This window comes from Anolis sagrei, chromosome 1, assembly GCF_037176765.1.
Source record: "Anolis sagrei isolate rAnoSag1 chromosome 1, rAnoSag1.mat, whole genome shotgun sequence".
Lineage (NCBI taxonomy): Eukaryota > Metazoa > Chordata > Lepidosauria > Squamata > Dactyloidae > Anolis > Anolis sagrei.
Window position 1 is genome coordinate 213,853,989 of NC_090021.1, and position 20,158 is coordinate 213,874,146.

At 39.4% G+C, this 20,158-nt stretch overlaps 1 protein-coding gene across 1 annotated transcript; it reads right to left on the bottom strand.

Moving 5' to 3' along the window:
• Window positions 1–1,192: 1,192 nt before the first annotated feature.
• On the bottom strand, window positions 1,193–18,900 carry UBXN4 (UBX domain protein 4). Its single transcript, XM_060776030.2, has 13 exons — window positions 18,647–18,900; window positions 12,488–12,584; window positions 10,307–10,335; window positions 9,347–9,465; window positions 7,839–7,971; window positions 6,756–6,837; window positions 6,306–6,360; window positions 5,822–5,986; window positions 4,948–5,075; window positions 4,376–4,478; window positions 3,185–3,316; window positions 2,856–3,067; window positions 1,193–1,809 (listed from the first exon to the last, which is right to left on the bottom strand). Exons 1-13 carry the CDS (start codon window positions 18,726–18,728, stop codon window positions 1,671–1,673), a joined length of 1,476 nt encoding a protein of 491 aa, XP_060632013.2. The 5' UTR covers window positions 18,729–18,900; the 3' UTR covers window positions 1,193–1,670.
• Between the last annotated feature and the right edge of the window lie 1,258 nt (window positions 18,901–20,158).

A 20,158-nucleotide genomic window follows, 5' to 3' on the forward strand; every position in this document is an offset into this window, starting at 1 on the left:
CCAAGGTATGTTAAAAGTGAACGGTCAAAATCACATTGAATAGGTGGAAAGGTGGGCATTCAGCTAAAGGCAAGAACGATCTCTCCACAAATCCTATCTGATATGGGGTACTATACAGAGGTGTGTCTTCCCGTCAGAAGTGTAACCAATTAGTAGTCCAGGTCTATAGACGGTTTAATAATGAAGTCAATAATTTTGAACAAAATATGAGAAATTACACAATTGTGGTAGACCAGCCTCCTCTATATTTGGTTTGTCTTTCACAAAGCCTTTGCTCCAGAGTTATTATATACAATCCTATTTACTACTATGATGTTAGCTGAGAGCCCTTTGGAAACGTTTAAGTGGGAAAGAAAGGAAATCAGCAAAGGTCGCCTTCCTGATCCCTTTTTTAATTAGCAAACTTATATTCCAGTGTTTTAGGAGCCTTTCCATTCACAGCCTGGCAATCCATATAACAAAACGCTAAAGATGAATGGGTTCTTGACTAAAACTTCCAGTTAAAGTTGTTCTGGCACAGACATGGGCAAACTTTGGCCCTCCAGGTGTTTTGGATTTCAACTCCAGTGGATGTTAGGAATTGTGGGAGTTCAGATCCAAAACACCTGGAGGGCCAAAGCTTGCCCATGCATTTCCTAGCAGGATCACAGTCTCTGTAACTAGAAACAGATGTAGGTGACATTCAGTTCTTTTGACTGTCTGAAAATGGAAAATATGGTTGGCGTTATTAACACCTTCAGCGAATCCGTGCCTTAACAATGTATCACATATATGGGAGTGCAATATGTTTAACTACAAGTATCTAAAGTCTTGATAAATATGGCAGTTTGAAAGGCAGCACCTGAGACAGGTTTTTAAAAGCACACCCCTTTTTGAAAAAGCCACACCAGCTGCTATACTGAGCATACTCCCAAGTGCTGGTGCTTATCTTGTTCGTATTTCAGCACTGCAGGGCACTCATCTTTGGAAGGCTTATGGAAAAGGCAGCAGGCGCCATCTAGAGTTTTAGCCTTCATTGCCATCTAGAATGTTTTTAAACCCTGTTCATGTGTTTAAATTTATTTAAATTTAGTATTAAGACCACCACCCCCATTACACTATATCTTGTACTTTTATTCCCACATCAGCTTACAATTAAATATTTGAACTAATACACAGACTTTTCTGCACAATGATCTCACAGACTACTGTATTTTTGGAAAAACCTTTATTGAACACTTTCCAATTAGAAACTACCTGTATTATTGTGTAGTCGCAGAAGCATTCAAAGAAAAGAAAAATAAGTTATCCAATTTATTAGGGGTCTTTTCTTTTGCTTCTGTTAGAGTCAGACTCGCTTGATTTATAATCTGAGCTTCTGATTATTTTCCCAAGACTTAGACATGAAAAGTGCCTTCAGATGTCCACATGGCTAAATAAGAGTGAAATTCTAAATGCTGATGGAAAATAGGAATTCATTTACATTCTTTGAGCTTTTGGCAGCAGTTACATTTGCAATATCCAGCTCCACAACTGAGTTAACACCTTACTCCATGTGCTATGGCCAGGAATAAGATACAATGCAGGCAGCCTAGCCATACAAGCCCACTTGTGCAGCCAAAGGTTTAAATGAAATTAAATCAAGGAAAGAAGGGGGGAAATCAGTGATCATTATGTACAGTTTACTCAAACTACATCTGTTGGGTGGAATTTCCATTCCAGGTATTGTTATCGTCATCTCCATCGTCTTGTGTTCTCAATCGATAGATTTTGCCTTCTTTTTTGAATTCTTCACTCCGCTTTTCCAAAACTCGTTTCCTGACTGCTTGTCTAAATAAGAAAGAGTTGCATCTCAAGAACATATTCCTACAGTGACAATAGATAGACATGATTTTCTCTATAAACACCAGAACCTAGCTTGTTAGCTCCCATTCAGTTCTAACCTCCTTTCTACCGCTCCCTATTTAACAACATTTGCAGAGAAAATTATTTGGAAATTACTTTAAAAACACAATTAGTTACTGTTCTTGGTCTAAGATGCAAAAGAAAGTAGATGGTTGTAATTAGTTGCTTTTAACTTAAGGGTTTTTCTTTTATTTTGCTCTTCTCAAATTGTATGAGAGGTAGACTAGATAACTGTGACGCAATGCTTTTTCCCTTTGTTCTAACTTTCAGTTGTGCCTATTTTCTATTGAAAACAAAAACATAAACAGCAACTTTTCATTAAAGTAAATTAAAATGATTGCTCTGTGGCACAAATCACATTCTTTCCATTCACCTCTTACCTCAACACCTACAGAAACATTTGAACCGTGTAATACTTCACTATCACCAATTGATGACGCTGAACACCAGCAACTGCTATTACACTACTTTTCAATGTATCATAAATATAAACTCAAGAGGAATAACTAAGGGAGGCAGTTGCTATTTACAAGTGTACTGCTATACTGCTGTCAATTGCAGCATGGCTCATGGTAATATCAGTTTTGAGGATTATGCTTGCATCCCTGCCAAGTTATGTCAATTTCCGATATTGGCTAAAATGGAATATCTGTGAAAATAGGCAAGGAAATGCCAATTTATATGGTTGTTTAAAGAGAAACTGTCTGAAATGCAAACTAGTGAAGATGGCTTAGAGTGGAACTGGGCATCCTGCAGCCCTCCATACAGTAATGAACTACTGAAGGAAACAAATTATTTTCCTAGCATTCAATGATATGTTGTCCACAGACCACAAGGTGAACAACATGTAGGTCAGAAAATGTTTCTTCCAGCACAAGCAGAGCATTACGTTTTGGGGGGGGGGGGGTGCTTATGGCAATTAGTAGCAATCACAAGCAAAAATCCAGATGGCCCACTTTGCAGCCAGTTACCTGCTTGGCTCTGCAGCATTAGAGGAGGTGTTTGCAGTTGCATGTTCCGACTGATGCCGCCCCATGGGAGGAGGCTGGGGAGGTGGAGGGCTGGTAAACAGGAAATTGCTAATAAACCGCCAAACCGCTATCAATGGGTAGAGGATGGTGCCCAGGAATCGCCAAAAATCTCCACTGGAAGACTGCACAACGGCTGTTGCCGGCCTCCCTGCCTGGGAATGTGGAAAAGTTCAGAAGAAATGTGAATATGGTTGAAAATGGCCCTCAAGAAAAAACACCCACTTTGCACAAATTCAGTCTTGCTTGCTGTCTTATTTTTAGACACTTACCGGCAACAATACTACCGAAGCGCTTGGAGCCAGTTCCAGGTCCAATAATTTTTTCCCATAATCTTCTTTGGTGAACTCCCTTCTGGGGAACATTGTTGCCAATGAGAAATTGCCATAAGTGTTGCCAACTGTCTGTAACAAGGGAAGGAATTAGTTACACACTTCACTATGTAACAAAAATTTGAGGGGAAAAAATCTGTTCCTGGTTTGAAAGTTTTATTTCTTGTTTAATTGCATGGTACTTACTTTGAAAGTAGTTGTTATACTCCAGAAACTTTGTTTTTTGTGGCTGCCACAAACTATGTTGAATTGGTTGAGACCGCCTGAGATATTCATTGAAAAACTACAGCAAAATATGCTGCAGAATGTCCCCCAGAAACAAAGATTTTGCAGTTTAATAACCCTTTTCCATGTTTCTATGATAGAACCAATTAGAAAAATAACATTTATAACCCAGGAACAAAATTATATTAAGACAGAGTTTTGTATTTGCATGTATGTTTGAAAATTCTACAGTCGTGTTGTTACAATATTATCTGTAACCTTGATTTCTTGCTTTCCAAGTGTGTTTATGACTGTGTCATAGGATCTTCTTGACAAGATTTCTCTTAAGCCTGAGGGAATGTGACTCAGTGGGCTTTCATAACTAAGCAGGGATTGGAACCCAAGTCTCCCCGTCCCAGTGTCACATTAAAACCACACTGACTTCCTAAATGCATTCAAGCAAATACAGGCAGCACTGGCATCAGCTATCATGCTATAAATGTACATTTGAAAGCTCACTAAATTTAGGAACGTAGTCAAACAAGTAATGTGTTTTAAGCAATAAACTCAGCAGCAATAACATGGCTTAGTCAATGATATACATATGATGTCATTTTTAAAAAAACCAGCATATTAGGAACTGAGATTATGCATCAGTATCTAAACAAATCATTATAAACACCTGCACAAAAAAATAGCAGCACAAGGGTTTCCAATTTTTTGCCTTCATTTCGCAAGTCTATTCTGCATGCTACTCCAACTTTCTACTTGATAAGGTGTGTGCATGTGTGGGGGATGCAGAAGTAATTTGTGTTTTATGGAAGATACAATGCCTGCTTTTGATAATTATCGACCTCTCTTTAAAACTACCATCTGATCTAATTCCATATACAACCTAATTTAAAAAGACAACAGATGTTAATTTACCTGTGAGGCAAACTGTCGAGCTTCTTCCAAAGGAGCGTCTGAAGGGAAACTGTTAGTAAAAGATGATCCATCTGGAAGACGAAACTGGATTCTTGCTATAGCACTAGGGGAAGAGACAAAGGAGATTTGGTATTTCAGTTTGAAGAATCATTCTTCTGAGTTAAAATTCTTTTGAATGACATTCCAAGTAAATTCATTTTAAGATGCAGGATTTATTTATTTATTTAGTGAATTTCTATACTGCTTTTCTCATCCCGAAGGGGACTCAAAGCATCATACAACATAATAAATGGCAAAAATTCAATGCCTCACATCCATATAAAACAATACATTACGTATCTAAAAACAGTATCGTATAACTATAAAATTAAAATCAATTAAAGCACACACACACACACACACTTGAAATTATTAGTACTAGCAATGTATTAGACTATGTTCAGAATACAGAAGAAACACTACTTTACAAAGAGGAGTGGGAGGGTGGGGGTGGAATGAACTGTCTGCAGAAACCAAAGCATATATGATCCTACAAGAGAAGATCTGGACAGTGAGTTGCTAAAGCCTCTCACCTTCGTTCCCTCTGGGACGCTTCCTTCTTGGCTTCCATTTCAGCTTGCTTAGCCTGGAGGGCAGCAGCTTTTGCAGCATCTGCTTCTTCCTTAGACCTCGCAAAACGAGCTGCTCTTTCAGCACGATCCTTCAGAAGAATAAAAACGTATTTGCTACAACCCTACCTTCAGGCCCATTTGAAATTGTTAATACAGAAGCACCTATCAGAAGTATCAATAACAAATCACTACCAGCTTCCACATGAAGGAAGGCCAAGATCATGCATCAACAGATATAACTGTCATGATGGAGCTCTGCTGTCATAGTTATATATCCGATGATGACAGAGTCCCCAACCCAAAGGTTTCTGAGGTGTTGCAGACTGGGGTAATGGGAAATTGCATTTGTAGAGCTTTTCCAGTTGAAAACAGATGGCTGAACATCATGCTGCAGCTAATTTTCTGCAACTAGGAGAGCAATGCCAGGTTGAAAAGGTGGTTTTTGGAGGTTGTTTTCAGCTAGAAATGACCATAAACATGAATTCCTGGCATTGTTGATACTTACGAGCACCTAACTACTGAACATATATAACAAAGTACACCACTGAAATCACACAAGTCAGCCATGACCAACAAAAGCCAATTATTTCAACGAGTCTACATTTCACCACTGCTAAGTTTAGATCCTTAACTTTAATACAGCAGTAACGGAAAAAAATATTAAAACATGGGATACTCAGAGAGGGTGACTGTTCTCAATCTCTACTAATTTCTCACTGAGCAGAACGTTGTACCCAGTTGTTCATGTGCCTCCCTCCAACTCTATGATTCCAAAGTGGGCTTCAAATTTATTGCTTTCAACTAATCGCCAAATAAAAAACGGTCAATAACTTGCCAATGCAATCTGCTGCCTGATACGTTCCCTAGCAGCTTTGTCTTCAGCCTTTTCTCTGTTCCTTTCTTCTAATATTCGTTTTGTGAGTTCTTCTTCTTGTTTCCTTTTGTATTCTAGCATATCTTTTCCCGTTTTTCTTCTTTCGATTTCTTTCTTGATTTCTTTCTAAACATGAAAAGAGAACAAGCATTTCCTAAATATTATAATGAACACTAAATGCAGATATAGGATACCTTTCTCCTTCCTTCCAATGGCCCCCTGTGCTAACTCTTCTCTCCTGTTTTTTTGCTCTTTACTTCTCTCTTGACAATTTGTTCCAGAGGGTTTCCTCAACCCTCTGGAACAAACTGTCAAGAGAGAAGTAAAGAGCAAAAAAAATCATCTCACCTTTCAGTTTACACAAATAGTTCAACTACACACATCTCTATTTAACCCATCAAAATGCAGAAATATGAAAACATGAAAAATGCAGCCGATATCTTACTTGTTGTTCTTCTTTCTTTTTCTCTTCTCTCCTTTCTTCAAGCTTTTGTGTCACTCTAAATTTGGGAAAGGAAAATTTCACTTATACTTTTTTGAAGAAATGTTACAATCAGAAGATCAAGAATAACTTGGTACTCCAAATCACTTGCCTCCAAAAAATAAAGATACTAAAGTGATGTCTCTCATTCATAACTTCATCAAAAGTACAAGGGAAAACACTGATTGCTTTTATTTTATAAAGAATACTGGAAAAGCATACTGCTTAAACATATCAAAACATTTGATTGTATTAACTCTTTTAAAAATTCACAATCCAGAAGAAATACTTTGGGCACATAACAATTGATCTTGAAATAATGTTTGCATAAATGTCGTAGATTTTCACAGAAAACTGTGCAAAGTATAAAATACTTTACAGAATAGTCTGAACGTCTGGAAATCAACAACATACCTTTCTACTTTTGCTGCAAGGTCATCTGTGGTCTGTTCCAACCTTCTTTCATTTTCATTTGTCTGCACCAAGTTTACTTCAGCTTAAGACAGTTTAGAAATCACAGAGCAGCAAAAAGACAGAGAACGAGTGGAAAGAAATATTAAATTTTACCCACTGAAAATGACTTCCATAAAAAATAAAATTTCCTAACAGTCTACAGGTTGCTAGAAATTGTGCAAGTTGGAAGTCCAAAACACCTGGAAAGCCGAAGTTTGCCCATGACTGCTTTAAAGTGCTATTGTGCTACACCAACAGAGACATCAAGAACACAAACTGATAAAAGAAACCACTGTTCGGCTTCTATACAAAACTGGTGCTCTGAATACCTCAATTCTCAGGTGCCAGATTTTTAAAAATTAGTGACTTTCAGCAGGAAGGGCTATAGATTTGACTCTCTCTTTGCGCCACTATTCCCCAGCACTGTGTGGCTTGTTCTGTTGTGTTCCTGACCCATTAAGGGAGACAAAAGTCTGAAGTAGAGTCTATACATCAGTGGTTCCCAACCTGTGGCCCACAAGAACTAAAATACAGTCCATGGTCTCATCATTTCTACACCACTGCAAAATGAGTGACTGGTCTGGCAAAACCCTCTTATAGTGCCGAGACTTATCTAATATAGTTTTCTGTGGTCAAGCAGATGACAACTACTGAAAGGCAAATGTTCTGTATCAGAAACTAGAGCTAATGTGGTCTATCCAATACAATTTTCTGAATCAGCACCTCAAATAACCAAACCGAATATAAAGTTGTCCAAAACTGTTTCATAACCCTTTTGGTACTAATGTTGAAAAGTGCTCCCTGGTCAAAAAAGGTCAGGAACCCCTGCTATACATGACAGCATGGCATGATAGACTCAAGCTGTAGCATGATGAGGAACAGAACACAAGCAAGGAATCTGCATGATAAGCAGAAAGAAAAGACAGTCAAAACATCCTACTGAAAACCCGTATTAATGGTTATGTATCTTTAAATTAAATATCAAACCTAAGACTATTGGGTGACTCAAAAATTATCCATATGTAGAGAACTATTAACACCTACCAGCTGAGGCTAAATGTGGCCTTTCAGGTTGTGCTTCACAGGCACCAGCTGTTTGGGAGTCTTCTGTGATCTTATAAAAAGAGGATGCAGATGAAGCAGACGTTTCTACTGCTGCATTTTTTATCATGTGCATCTATGAAAGAAAGAAGTGTTGTAGTTTTTCTTTCACTGCTGTAGTTCCACATTATTATTTCTAATATCACTTTATACATTAAATGTGAAAATGGAATGATTAATTTCTTATGGACAACCCAACTCCCTTCATCCAGGCCGTCAATAGTAAATGTAGGCTATATAAACATTTACCTGGGAGTAAGTTCCCATGCATGCAGGAAAACTTATTTCTGAGAAGAGCTGTGTAAGTTTATGCATGCTAACTTTGAAAGTAGTTTTAATGCATTTTTATTTGAATGCTATTCTTAGTGTTCAACAGAACTTGGCATACCAAGCATCGCAGTCTTAGACTACCATTCTCAATTTCTTCAACTTTGGATCACTAAAATCAACATGGCTTACTTCCAAGTAGGCTACTTGTCCTTTTTTGCCACTATAACCTACCCATGCTGTATGATGCTAACACAGGAATGGACAACCTTCAGCGTTCCAGGTGTTTTGGACTTCAACTCTCACAATTCCTAACACCCGATAGGCTGTTACAGCAGGTAGGAATTGTGGGAGTTGGAAGTCCAAAACACCTGGAGGGCTGAAGTCTGCCCATGCCTGTGCTAGCATATAGCGAAGGGAATAAAAACAACTGTGTGTTGTTGATTGTGCCACCTTTAAAAGTTGAGAGTAATTCAAGTTGTCCGCCCACCCCTGGGCTGCAAAATTATAAGGTGGCAGTATAAAACTCGAGGCGCTTCATTGTAGAGCTGAAAATCGCAGAAGGTTGGCCAAGATTAGTGTAATGTGATAATCAAACCAGTTGATTGTTAATTTGAACAACAGAAGTTTAAGATGAAGCAATACTAAAGGGTTGGTAAAGGAAGCAGCAATATATAGTGTGTGTAATATGCAATTGAAAAGAGACTGGAACAAAATGAAAAGCTTGCATTACGATCTAAGTGGAACCTGATGGAAAATTCCATTCTGATTGCAAATATGCTAATAGCTCTCTTGGAATGGAATGGGCCAATCACTAAGCTGACAATCTGAAGTGTGTGGAATGATGTGGTACAATTATAGGCCTGGACTCAAAAACTAATAATAGATGGATTATAAAGCGGCTCTCACCTCACAGCGTGTGATTTGACCTGTGCTGTAGCAATAATAAAATATGAGGAACTAAAATATACCAGGGAGAATATATAAAGTCCATTTGTTGATCCCATTAGAAAATGGAGTTCTAGCAGAACTCCTTACTACTCTTACTAGCACGTCTCCATGTACAAAATAGTAAAATGGTTGAATTAAGCAGAATATAAGTAATTTTACAGTTTAAAAAAGTATGTTTGTATTTGCTATATGTTACAAGAAACATAATACTGAAAAAAAAACCCCACACTTGCCTGTTTAACTTTATGAATTCTTGTAATAAGTTCCTCTGCAGAAATGCTGCCAGCAATGACTTCCAAGGGGACTCCATTGTCGCCTATAAAGAAACTGGATGGAACACACACTACAGGATCTATGTAGTAAAGGTAAAGGACAATATACCTTGTTTGTACATTGGGAAAGAAAATCAATTATTATTAGAAGAGATGAGATGATGTAATGATAAGCTTTGTTTATATCCAGCCCCGTCTCCCCTAATGGACTCGGGGTGGCTTACAACAGAAAAAACACAATGTGGTAATAGTAAACATACAACCAAATCAAACTTAAATCACACAGTAATTGAAGCATAAAAACACACAAACGTATTAGTAAAATTCAGAAGGGCATCTGAATGAGCCCATGTAAATAAATGGGCAAACAGATTATGAAGCAAATGGATGCTATCAACAGAAAAACACTGGAATTATCTAGGCAGCTTTAAAAATACATCAAATAATCATTAGTTTGCCTTTTCCTTCAACTAAACATGGAATTATTTTAAAGACTATTTCCTCATATATCCTTTGTACTGAATTGAATAGTCTCCAAATTAGAAGCAGCCCTTTTCAGTTCTGCCAAAGAACAGTTTTTTGCCTCACCCTGAGATTTTTCTGTTAACCAGGAAATCATATATGTTGGTTCTAATCTTCTGGATAAGGTTTTAGCTCCATCTAGTCCAACATTATGCTTCCAATATTACCCAACCCTTCAAATCCCGAGCAACCGCTGTCAACAAAGAAACTGCCTTGGTACAGAGGTTAAATTTCATTACTTGCATAATGGATGCTGGTTTAAATAGTTTATCGCCATCTCAAGCTAGTAGCCATTGAAAACTGGGAAAAATTACTTTACAATGCCTAATTTTTGAAGGAAATTATACTGGACATTCTAAAATGAAAGCACTCAGTTAATTTCATGAGTGGAAAGGATACAGATTTGCGAGAACTGCAGACAGGCTTCACTGTATAAAAGAAAACACATGTTTAGAAAATCATTCTAATCTTCTACCATCACATAAAATATCCAGTGTCATTTTGCCACTGTATGTGTGACTGCTAAAACACTAGTGTCTTTAAAGTGCTCTACCATATGACCCGCTTATTCATGGACTTGATATCTACAGTTTCATTTAGCCATGCTCCAAAACCTATCCCTCCACCCACTAACTTGAAATGTTTGTGGACTTCTGTAGGTCCTTCAGTGCAATTCTATGCTATGTCTCTGGTTCAAATATAGTCAAAACATAGCTCTCATTGTCATGCATGGTTTCAGGTATCCACAGGGGGTCTTGGAATGTATCATCCACATATATGAGGATCATACTGTACTAGAATTTAGTAAAACTATGTTACACAACTATATTAAAAGAACATGTATAATCAAAACTAAATGTTTCTGAATAATGGTATGAACCTTTAGGTAGGCAAGTCATTTTGTGGGGCAAAGAATGATGGGAAGGAGAGTTCCCTCCACCACCCTGTTTAGTTTCCTACTCTCCAAAATGTTTATATTCAGTTGTATTATGAAACCTTATACTTTGAAGAACATATAATTTTAAGGGTAGACCATCACTTCCTACCCCCTGCTGTCAGAGATAAAAACAGCCCCCTCCTTTCCTCCTTCAAAAAGCAGCTAAAAAGCTTTGGTTAGGCAAGGCTTCAGTGAAGAAATCTATACTGAAGTGTCAGGAAATGCCAAAAAAAAATATCGATTAGAGCGAAGTGCAATATAACCTGACAAGATACCACATTAATATATATTGTTTTAAAACTGTTTTATTTTCATATGTTTTATGTTCATTGTTTTATTTGTTTTATATATGCGTTTGGATTGTTGTTTCTATGATATTAGTATGTTGGAAGCCGCTTTGGGTCCCTTCATGGGAGAAAAGTGGGATATAAATAAAGAATTATTATCATTGTTTTTGTTGTTATAATAGGGTGGAGGAAAGAAAAATAAATATATCTTATTTGAGTGTCAAATCACTTGTACACATAGAACAAGTCCCACCAGCAAAAGCTCTTGAGGGAAGTGAAGAAATGGATGGATAGACACATATATATGCTGCTTAACCTTTTTCTTATCTAGTACTTCTATACTTCAAATTAACTCTCAAGAACTAATACATGAAGTCTCTAAATTACAAATAAGACAGGTTCTCTAGGTTTGTTCTTAAGTTGAATTTGTTTGTAAGTTGTAACAAGTACATTTTAAGAATTACTCCAATTAAATAGATATAAGCTTTGGATAGTAGAGGGAGGGATTAACAGCCCAGCAGCGTTTGTTTTGCTGTCTGGGCCCATTCAGAGGATTTCACCTCACTTTCTGTCCATATAACTGGATTTGGAAAAAAAGTGGCTTCTTGTTGAAAAAGTTTTGTGATAAAGTTTCAGTGGTGACACATTTCCCCATGATAACTCTTTTAGGAGAAATTTTCCCTTCCTAAGGGTAGATTTCTCTCATTTCCAGTTGTCTCGCTCCCATTCTTAACTATGAGTTGTTCATAAGTCGGATGTTTGTAACTTGGGAATTGCCCGTATGCTGAGAAATTAGGGTAGGCAGTGAATCGAAAGAGCAAAGAAATAAAGAATTATGGTGGCAAAACATAATGAAGGATCAAGGGGTCCTTCAAGTAGTTGCATCAGGTTACAGAATCTTTTTCAGAAAAAGAACACACGAGGACTTCTCAAGTCTAAGCTTTTCCATCTCAAAATGATTTATCACACAGGGAAGACAGAAGCAACCCTGTATCTTCTTATAAGTGCCATGGCTTTAGATTTTCAGAGTGAAAAGTATAAAGAACATAGCCCTTCCATTAAAATGTACTTTATACCTCAATATTATTATTTTTCTCAATCTAGAAAGCAAGGAAGTAATAAAGCATGCCCAAATGTTGTGCAGGAGATTAAAAAACTGACCAGGGAGAGGATAGCATCAACAGAATAAACGGAAAAGAACATTGGCTTCTGCAGTTGGGTTGGCATGGGGCTGAATAACCCATCAGTGGTGGATTGCTCCTCATGCCATCCTGAGAATAGATGAGCCTACATTAGAGAACAGTGTCTGAGAAAGTAAAACATGACTGACAAGCAAAACAGAAGAAGTTGCCAAACCTTTGGGTATCAACTTTAATGGCCACAAAGCCATCTGTTGCCGCCTCAGTCACTTTTTCCCAGCTGGCAGCCATCTCTCTGGACTGTTCATCATCCCCTGTGGGTGGAAAAGATCAACAGATACAAATATAGATTGATCACAAAAGACACTGTACTAGAAATGCAATCCTGTTTGAAATATCTACTTATGGCAAGAACAAACTATAGTATTGCATCAACTTAAAAATCCAAACCGAAAGGCATATAGCAGGTAATGCCTAAACACAGCAAGCAGTTCTAGATGAGCCAAACAAGAGCAATGTGTAATTGAAGGGAAAACAATGTCTCACAAGAATATCACACAATTATCCACAAAACAATTTGTTGTTCTCTTAAGACTTTTTCAGATCACAACTAATAGAATAATTATAGAAAATACGTTCAAAAGGCAGCAGATTAACTTTGTCTTTCATTATTTTGTGCACTCAGCCAATTAAAATTTAAGTCAGATATTTAGCACTATAATAAACCAAGGATGTACATTTCTATGAAACATGGTATGACATGTAAAAATGGAAAGGAGGAAGATAATATCTATTGCCTTCCTTTGTTCTAGAACTTGCCCTATAACAAGATAAATTATTTTAAGTTAATTACTGGTTTGTTTATTTATTTAGTACATTTGTACCCTGCCCTTCTCACCACCACCACCTCCCCGGGGGGGGGGGGGGGGCACATGGTCAGGGTGGCTTCCCAACAAGCACTCATTTGAGTGCTAACCACAGTCATAAACAGTTTTATAACAGTTCATTAAAAACACATTACATTAAAAACATTCGGTTAATGCTAAGGACCAACAGTGTTTTGAACTTTTTGGGGATCTTGGAATATGTGCATATATGGAAGAAGATGTCATGGAAATGGGACTCAAGTCTACATACAAAATTTATTTCTATTTCATACACACCTTATATAGATTCCCTGAAGGTCATTTTATACACAATATTTTTAGTATTTTGAGGACATGAAGCAAGGTTTTCTGCACTGACCATCAAAAGCAAAAGGTGTCACTATCAGTCCCCCATGTGAGTAATTTTGAATCATTTTGTAATTCTGGAAAAGGTATACCCAGGCTATACATTTATATTCTTTGAAACACCAGATACTATAAAATATCGTGGCTCAACCCATCCAACTACCTCCAGCTATAACATGCATACTCCAGAATTATTTCCCCAGAGAGAGCACAAGAGAAAAATAAGGAGTGGGTTGATTTCCCATGGGAATGTTCACCATATAACAAAATACACAGGACATGTAGTAAACATATCATGTGCAAACTGACTATAGCAAACTTTGGTAGTTTAACATTTCTAAAATGTTACGTACTTTTCTTTTAAAAATGGAAGAACTTGATGGTTTTAATAACCTTCCAGTATCTCCTAGCTTGTTCAAGACTGCTTAGGTAGTATAAGTTGGGCACTTTCTATTTTGAGATCTGATTATTTTCACTTCCATAGTGGCTATTTTTGTCAATGTTTCAGCATAGGGGTGGTGAATGTGTGACCCTCAAGGCTAGTGAATCACAACACGCACAATCCCCCATAACTGGCAACAGCAACTGAACACTTTCTTGGAATCAAAGAAACACCTGGAAGGCCAGTTTCCCCAATTGTGTTTTAACCCTTTGTGAGCTTTATTTAAGGTATGAGGATACTTCAAAATGGAGCCCCCCGGTGGCGCAATGGGTTAAACCTTTGAGCCAGCAGAACTGCTGACCGACAGGTCAGTGGTTCAAATCCAGGGAGAGCGGGTTGGTTTAGCTCCACCTCCCCATGCAGCGTCATGAGAGAAGCCTCCCACAAGGATGGTAAAACATCAAACACCGGGATGTCCCCTGGACAATGTCCTTGCAGATGGCCAATTCTCTCACACCAGAAGTGACTTGCAGTTTCTCAAGTCGCTCCTGACACACACACACACACACACACACACACACAAACTACAAAATGATAGCCATGGCTGCAATCTTTTCAATTACTTACAGTATTTATATAAAACTCTTTCTTCTAGTAAGTTTTTGAAATATCCAGAATGAACAACTATAAGCAAAAGCCAAACAGTGAAACACATGAAGTCTGGGTGCACAAAAACTATTTTTTCATTTTGTCTTGTCAGTTAAGATAAATTTGGAACATTATTATATGACCAATAGAATTCCTTTATGATCTGCAGCCTTTCCTTTTCACATACTTCTTTCTATATCCAGCTACAGACAGTCCTCCACATTCACTGGAGTTAAGGGCACAGAACCACTGTGAAAACGAAAAATCACAAACAAAAAAATTCCTGGTTTTATTGTGTTTCTTGTAATTGGTATTATATAAATCTCAATAAATATAATTTTTAAAAAAACTGAGAGAACACATTCCCAGGCCCCCTAGGATTATATTGGAAGCTGATCACAGAATTGAACTGGAGGACCTAGCAATTCCTAGAGAGAATATTGTAATAAATCCATCTATAAGGGGCTGACTGTGCTGAAGGTTCACTTGGGTCCTATGTAGGATAGAGATAAAGAGACATTTCTCCCTCTCCATCTAGCATCGAAATATAACAAGCTGCCACAGAATGAAGGACCAGATCACTTTGTTCCTTCTTTGACAGCTTGTTTGTCCCTGCTGCTCCTCCTATGACAGCTGAGAAGAGAAACAGAACACTAAGTTTCCTGCATTCAGCAAGAAAGGTTATGGACTAGGAGGAGGTGAACAAGCCAGACACTCTCCTCACCTGTTCTAAGCAATTGTTTAGATCAGTGGTTCTCAATCTGGGAGTCCCCAGATGTTTTGGCCTTCAACTCCCAGAAATCCTAACAGCTAGTAAACTGGCTGGGATTTCTGGGAGTTGTAGGCCAAAACACCTGGGGACCCACAACAGCTACTTTAAAAAGTGTGCTGAAAAAAAATCCAGTGTCTGTATCCATCTTCAGAATTAATGAAGCTTGACACCACTTTAACTGTCATGGCTCAATGGTATGAAGTCATCAGAGTTGTACTTTGGTGAAGCACCAACATTTTTTGGCAGAGAAGACTAAAGACTTTGTAAGACAACTACCAGGACTCTACAGCATTCAGCCAAGACAGTTAACGTGGTGCCAAACTACATTAATTCTAGTGTAAATGCATTTTGAATAGCTTAAGGACATAGTCAAGATGTGATTTCTAAGTCATGGGCACAATTATGTACAATAACCACACCCTAAACCACAAACAAGCTAAGGTTTTAGGGCTATCTTACAATAAGTGATAAATGGGTCATATTGGTTAAACCAGATAACAGGGCAAACACTATAAAAGAAGCCAAATTATCTTAATAAAACCTGAGGAAAAGAGGAGATGTTACATAACATCACTGGGGAAGCTACTTTAATACGACACGGTAATATAAGATACCTGATATTTGGCTGAACAACCGTGCTCCCCATGGTTTAGACATGCACTGGATCTTGGGGTCTACCTGCCTTTTCAACAGGGACCTTTAATTGTATAGAACAGTTGCACATCCAGACCTGGGTCAAATTTAAACTAAGCCCTTTAGAACCCATCCCTGCAAAACTCCTCAACTTGGAGCAATGTTCAGCAATATCAACTTTAAGCTTCTTCATTTACTTCCTGCTCAGCATGATAAACAAACCCCTCACACAGAGGAAAAACAGTATAAGATGCAAAGTACCTATATAGCTGAAATGCATCCATGGGTAGGAGCTACAGACGAGTCATCAGTTAAAGTAACACAGAAAACCAGGAACACAACTTAAAGTGCATGGGCAAATTATATTTTAGGGAGGAAACCAGAAGAGAAGAAAGCGGCTGAGGGAGATGGCTGCATTGCCAAGATCTTAACGTGCTGAGAATAATTGGCAGCTGAGGGCAATGTTTACTATGGAATATGATGCCCGCCTATTTCCACTTCATGGTCACGAAACAGAACAACACAGCGGGCCTTTGGTATCTGAAGAGTTTGACTCCATCCTGGATACCAGAATCTGTGGATGGTCAAGTTCCATTATAAATACTGGCATAGTAAAATGACATTCCTTATATACAATGACAAATAAATCCAGTGAGTACAAAAGAGAGCCTGAGGATCTGTGAAATGTGGGAGGCTATAGAAGAATATGTCAATACATCAGTGTAGTTCTCAGAATGCAACAAAATAAATATTTACTTTTTGGGACTTTCTTTTTTAATGAGCCATGGTTGATTGACTGAATAGATGAAGAACCAGTGGGTATGGAAGCCAATTATAAGAGACAGAAGAGCCATCGGGTCTACAGTTTGTTTGGTTTTTTTGTGTCAAGAGCGACTTGAGAAACTGCAAGTTGATTCTGGTGTGAGAGAATTGTCTGCAAGGACGTTGCCAAAGAGACATCCGGATGTTTGATGCTTTACCATCCTGTGGGAGGCTTCTCTCATCCCCCTGAATGGGAAGCTAGATTTGAGAAGGGAGCTCAGCCCGCTCCTCGGATTCGAACCGCCAACTTGCCGGTCAGCAGTCCTCCCAGCACAGGAGTTTAACCCATTGCGCCACTAGGGGCTCCTTAGCTCTACAGTAAGAATAACACACACAGCCTAAGGCTTATGGGTAAACTGTAGTGTGAAGGGAGAAAGCCATGATGGAAGGAAGCAAATGGAGACATCTGCCTTAGCAAGGCATTTAGTCCTGAGAGAAAACTGGGGTACAAATAAATGTTATTGTTACTATTATTAGGCAACTGAAGGCTATTTTACTATGATGTCAGCCTATTTCCACTTTGCAATCACTGAACAGAACAATGTATAGTATATGTCCCGATGCTCTGATTGGTTGTTTTCTGGGAGTGACAAGAAATAACCCATAATATCAAGGTACTCCATGCAGTCATGCCAGCCACGCAACCTTGGAGGCATCTATGGACAACGCCGGCTCTTTGGCTTACAAATTGAGATAAACACCACCCCTCAGAGTCAGACATGACTAGATTTAATGTCAAGGGGAAACCTTTACCTATTAAGGCAGAAAATTCCACAATATCTGATTTCAACTGGGTTATCTGAGTCCACACTGCCATATATTCCAGTTCAAAGCAGATAATGTGGATTTTTTTCAGCTGTGTGAAAGGGGGCTTGGACAATTTATGTAGTCTGAACCACTTTAACCATCATGACTCAATGCTGGGGAATGTAGTTTGGTGAGGCAACAGCACTCTGTTGGTAGAGAAGGATAAACACTGTGGAAGAATACAATTACTATGTTTACCATAGCACTGAATCGTGGCAGTGAAACTGGTGTTATACTGAACTATATATCCACAGTATACATCAGGGGTCCTCAAACTATCGCTTAGGGTCAACCTAAGTCTGTAACAACTTGAAAGCACACAACAACAACAACCCTATCTCATTAGCCAAAAGCAGGCCCACACTTCCCATTGAAATACTAATAAATGTATATTTGTTAAAATGGTTCATCATTTTAATTATTGTATTATTTTAAAGTGGTTTTTGCACTACAAATAGAATATATGCAGTGTGCATAAAAATTCATTCATGGGTTTTTTTTCAAATTATAATCCAGCCCTCCAACAGTTTGAGGGACTGTGACCTGGCCCTCTGTTTATAAATTTGATATACGTAGACACATCCCAGGATCTAAGTCCCAGCTTGGCCATGAAACCCTCTGGGTGACCCTGGCCAAGTCACACTCTCTCAGCCTCAGAGGAAGGCATGGGCAAATCCTGCCAAGAAGGGCCCGTGTCAGCCTCAGGTGGAAATGACCTGAAGACTTTGTTCAGCAATCCAATCCCTCAACTTTGGATACCTCCCAACCCCCCGGGTACTTGAATCTAAACCTAAACAAAGCCCTGCAGAAGCCCCCACCTACAGTGTAGAATTAACGCAGTTCAACACAACTTTAACTCTATGTATTCGTGGCCCTTCGTCTTCTTTGCCAGGAGCTGCTGGTGCCTCCCCAAACTACAAATCCCATGACGAGGCAAACCAGGCCAAGGCGCTCCCTGGGTAGGGCTGCGGCCTTCCTCTCGTGGGCAGGCGCCTCGGAGGACAAGAGGGGAGAGGGAAGGCGAGGCGGCCCGAAGGTAGGGAAACCCTCGTCGGGGAAGAAACCAGGGGCTGCCCGTACCTTCCACGAACACCACGAACACCGCGCTCCGCTGCTTGGCGGCGGCAATGGCGGCCGGGATGGTCCCGGGAAACCACAGCATAATGGCGGCGTCGGTTGCAGGAGAGGACCTGGGGGCCTCTACGCATGCGCGCCCGGGCTCCCTCCGCCGCCGACGCCCGCTCCCCTCGGCGCGCACGCACGTCACAAACACGGCCCTCTACGACTGGCTGTTCGCTTCCACGGTGCGCATGCGCGTTACACATACGTCAGCCCCGCTGACTCAACCTTCGCTATTTCGACTCCGCCCAGTGGGATCTTCTTTGCGTCGTTCTCCCTGAGGCGGCGCATGCGCATTGCAGGAAAGTGAGAGACAGGAAGTAGTAGAGATATGATTCGGTGCCTCTCTTTCTCTTTCCTCCGCCAGTGATTCATCTGGTGTTTAGTAGTGACAGATTCGCCGGAAGTGACGGGAAGAAAATGGTGGGCGGAGAAAAGGGAGCTGTCATTTATCGCATCTCGTTAAGCCTCTCAGGTTCCCCTTCCACTTCTCTGTGGCAATGAAGACCCTTTCCCCGCAATCTTGTAGTAGTATTTCATTTATTTTAGTGTTTTTGGACGGAGTTTTGCATTTGCTGTCAGTGAATCAGCAAAGACTTTAATCCAGTGGTTCTCAACCTGTGGGTCCCCAGATGTTTTGGCCTTCAACTCCCAGAAATCCTAACAGCTGGTAAACTGGGATTTCTGGGAGTTGTGGGCCAAAACACCTGGGGACGCACAGGTTGAGAGAACCACTGCACTCCTGCCATGCCCCAGCATGCATCTGTGATACTGTGTTTGCTTTATAGTTTGGCCCTCTTAGCTTTCTGTACCTCTAGATGTAACGCAACCCCCCCCCCCCCCCCTCAGTGCTATACTTGTTGTTCTGAAGGAAACATGGCTGCTCAACTCCTGGGAATTTATCATTTTTCACCTTCTGTTGTATAACGTATTACAAGGTTTACCTGGATGGAAGCACCTGGAATCTTACCTACTTCTCAGTCGAGTTGAACACTGTCTGGTGTAAGTACTCATTAAACAGAGCTACAGGCCACTCCCACAACCTCACACTTGCAGCCAAGATATTGAGCCAGAATAAATCCCCTTCTTACTCCCCGACATCTATAGGGACATCGTGCAAAATAAAAATGCAAAAGTAAACGACCTGATGGAATCCCCTGTTTTGGATTTAGATTGCCAAATTTGTGTCGCCTGAGGGCTGAGAAAAGCGGTATATAAATAAAGTAAATAAATAAATAAATTCCTATCAAACCAGCATTTAAAAAAATACGTTTTGTGAACCCCAATTTTGGACTTGTGACCCCGCTGCATCTATAAAAGAAGTTCTGCCCCAAAATTCCTGGTGAAATTAATGTCATGTTTTGTAGCTGGATACCGCAATCAATGGATATTCAGGCCCCATTATACAGGGTGCAGCAGCATAACTTCCTTTTTTCAAAACTTAATAAAACCCATTGTATGAATTAGAATATA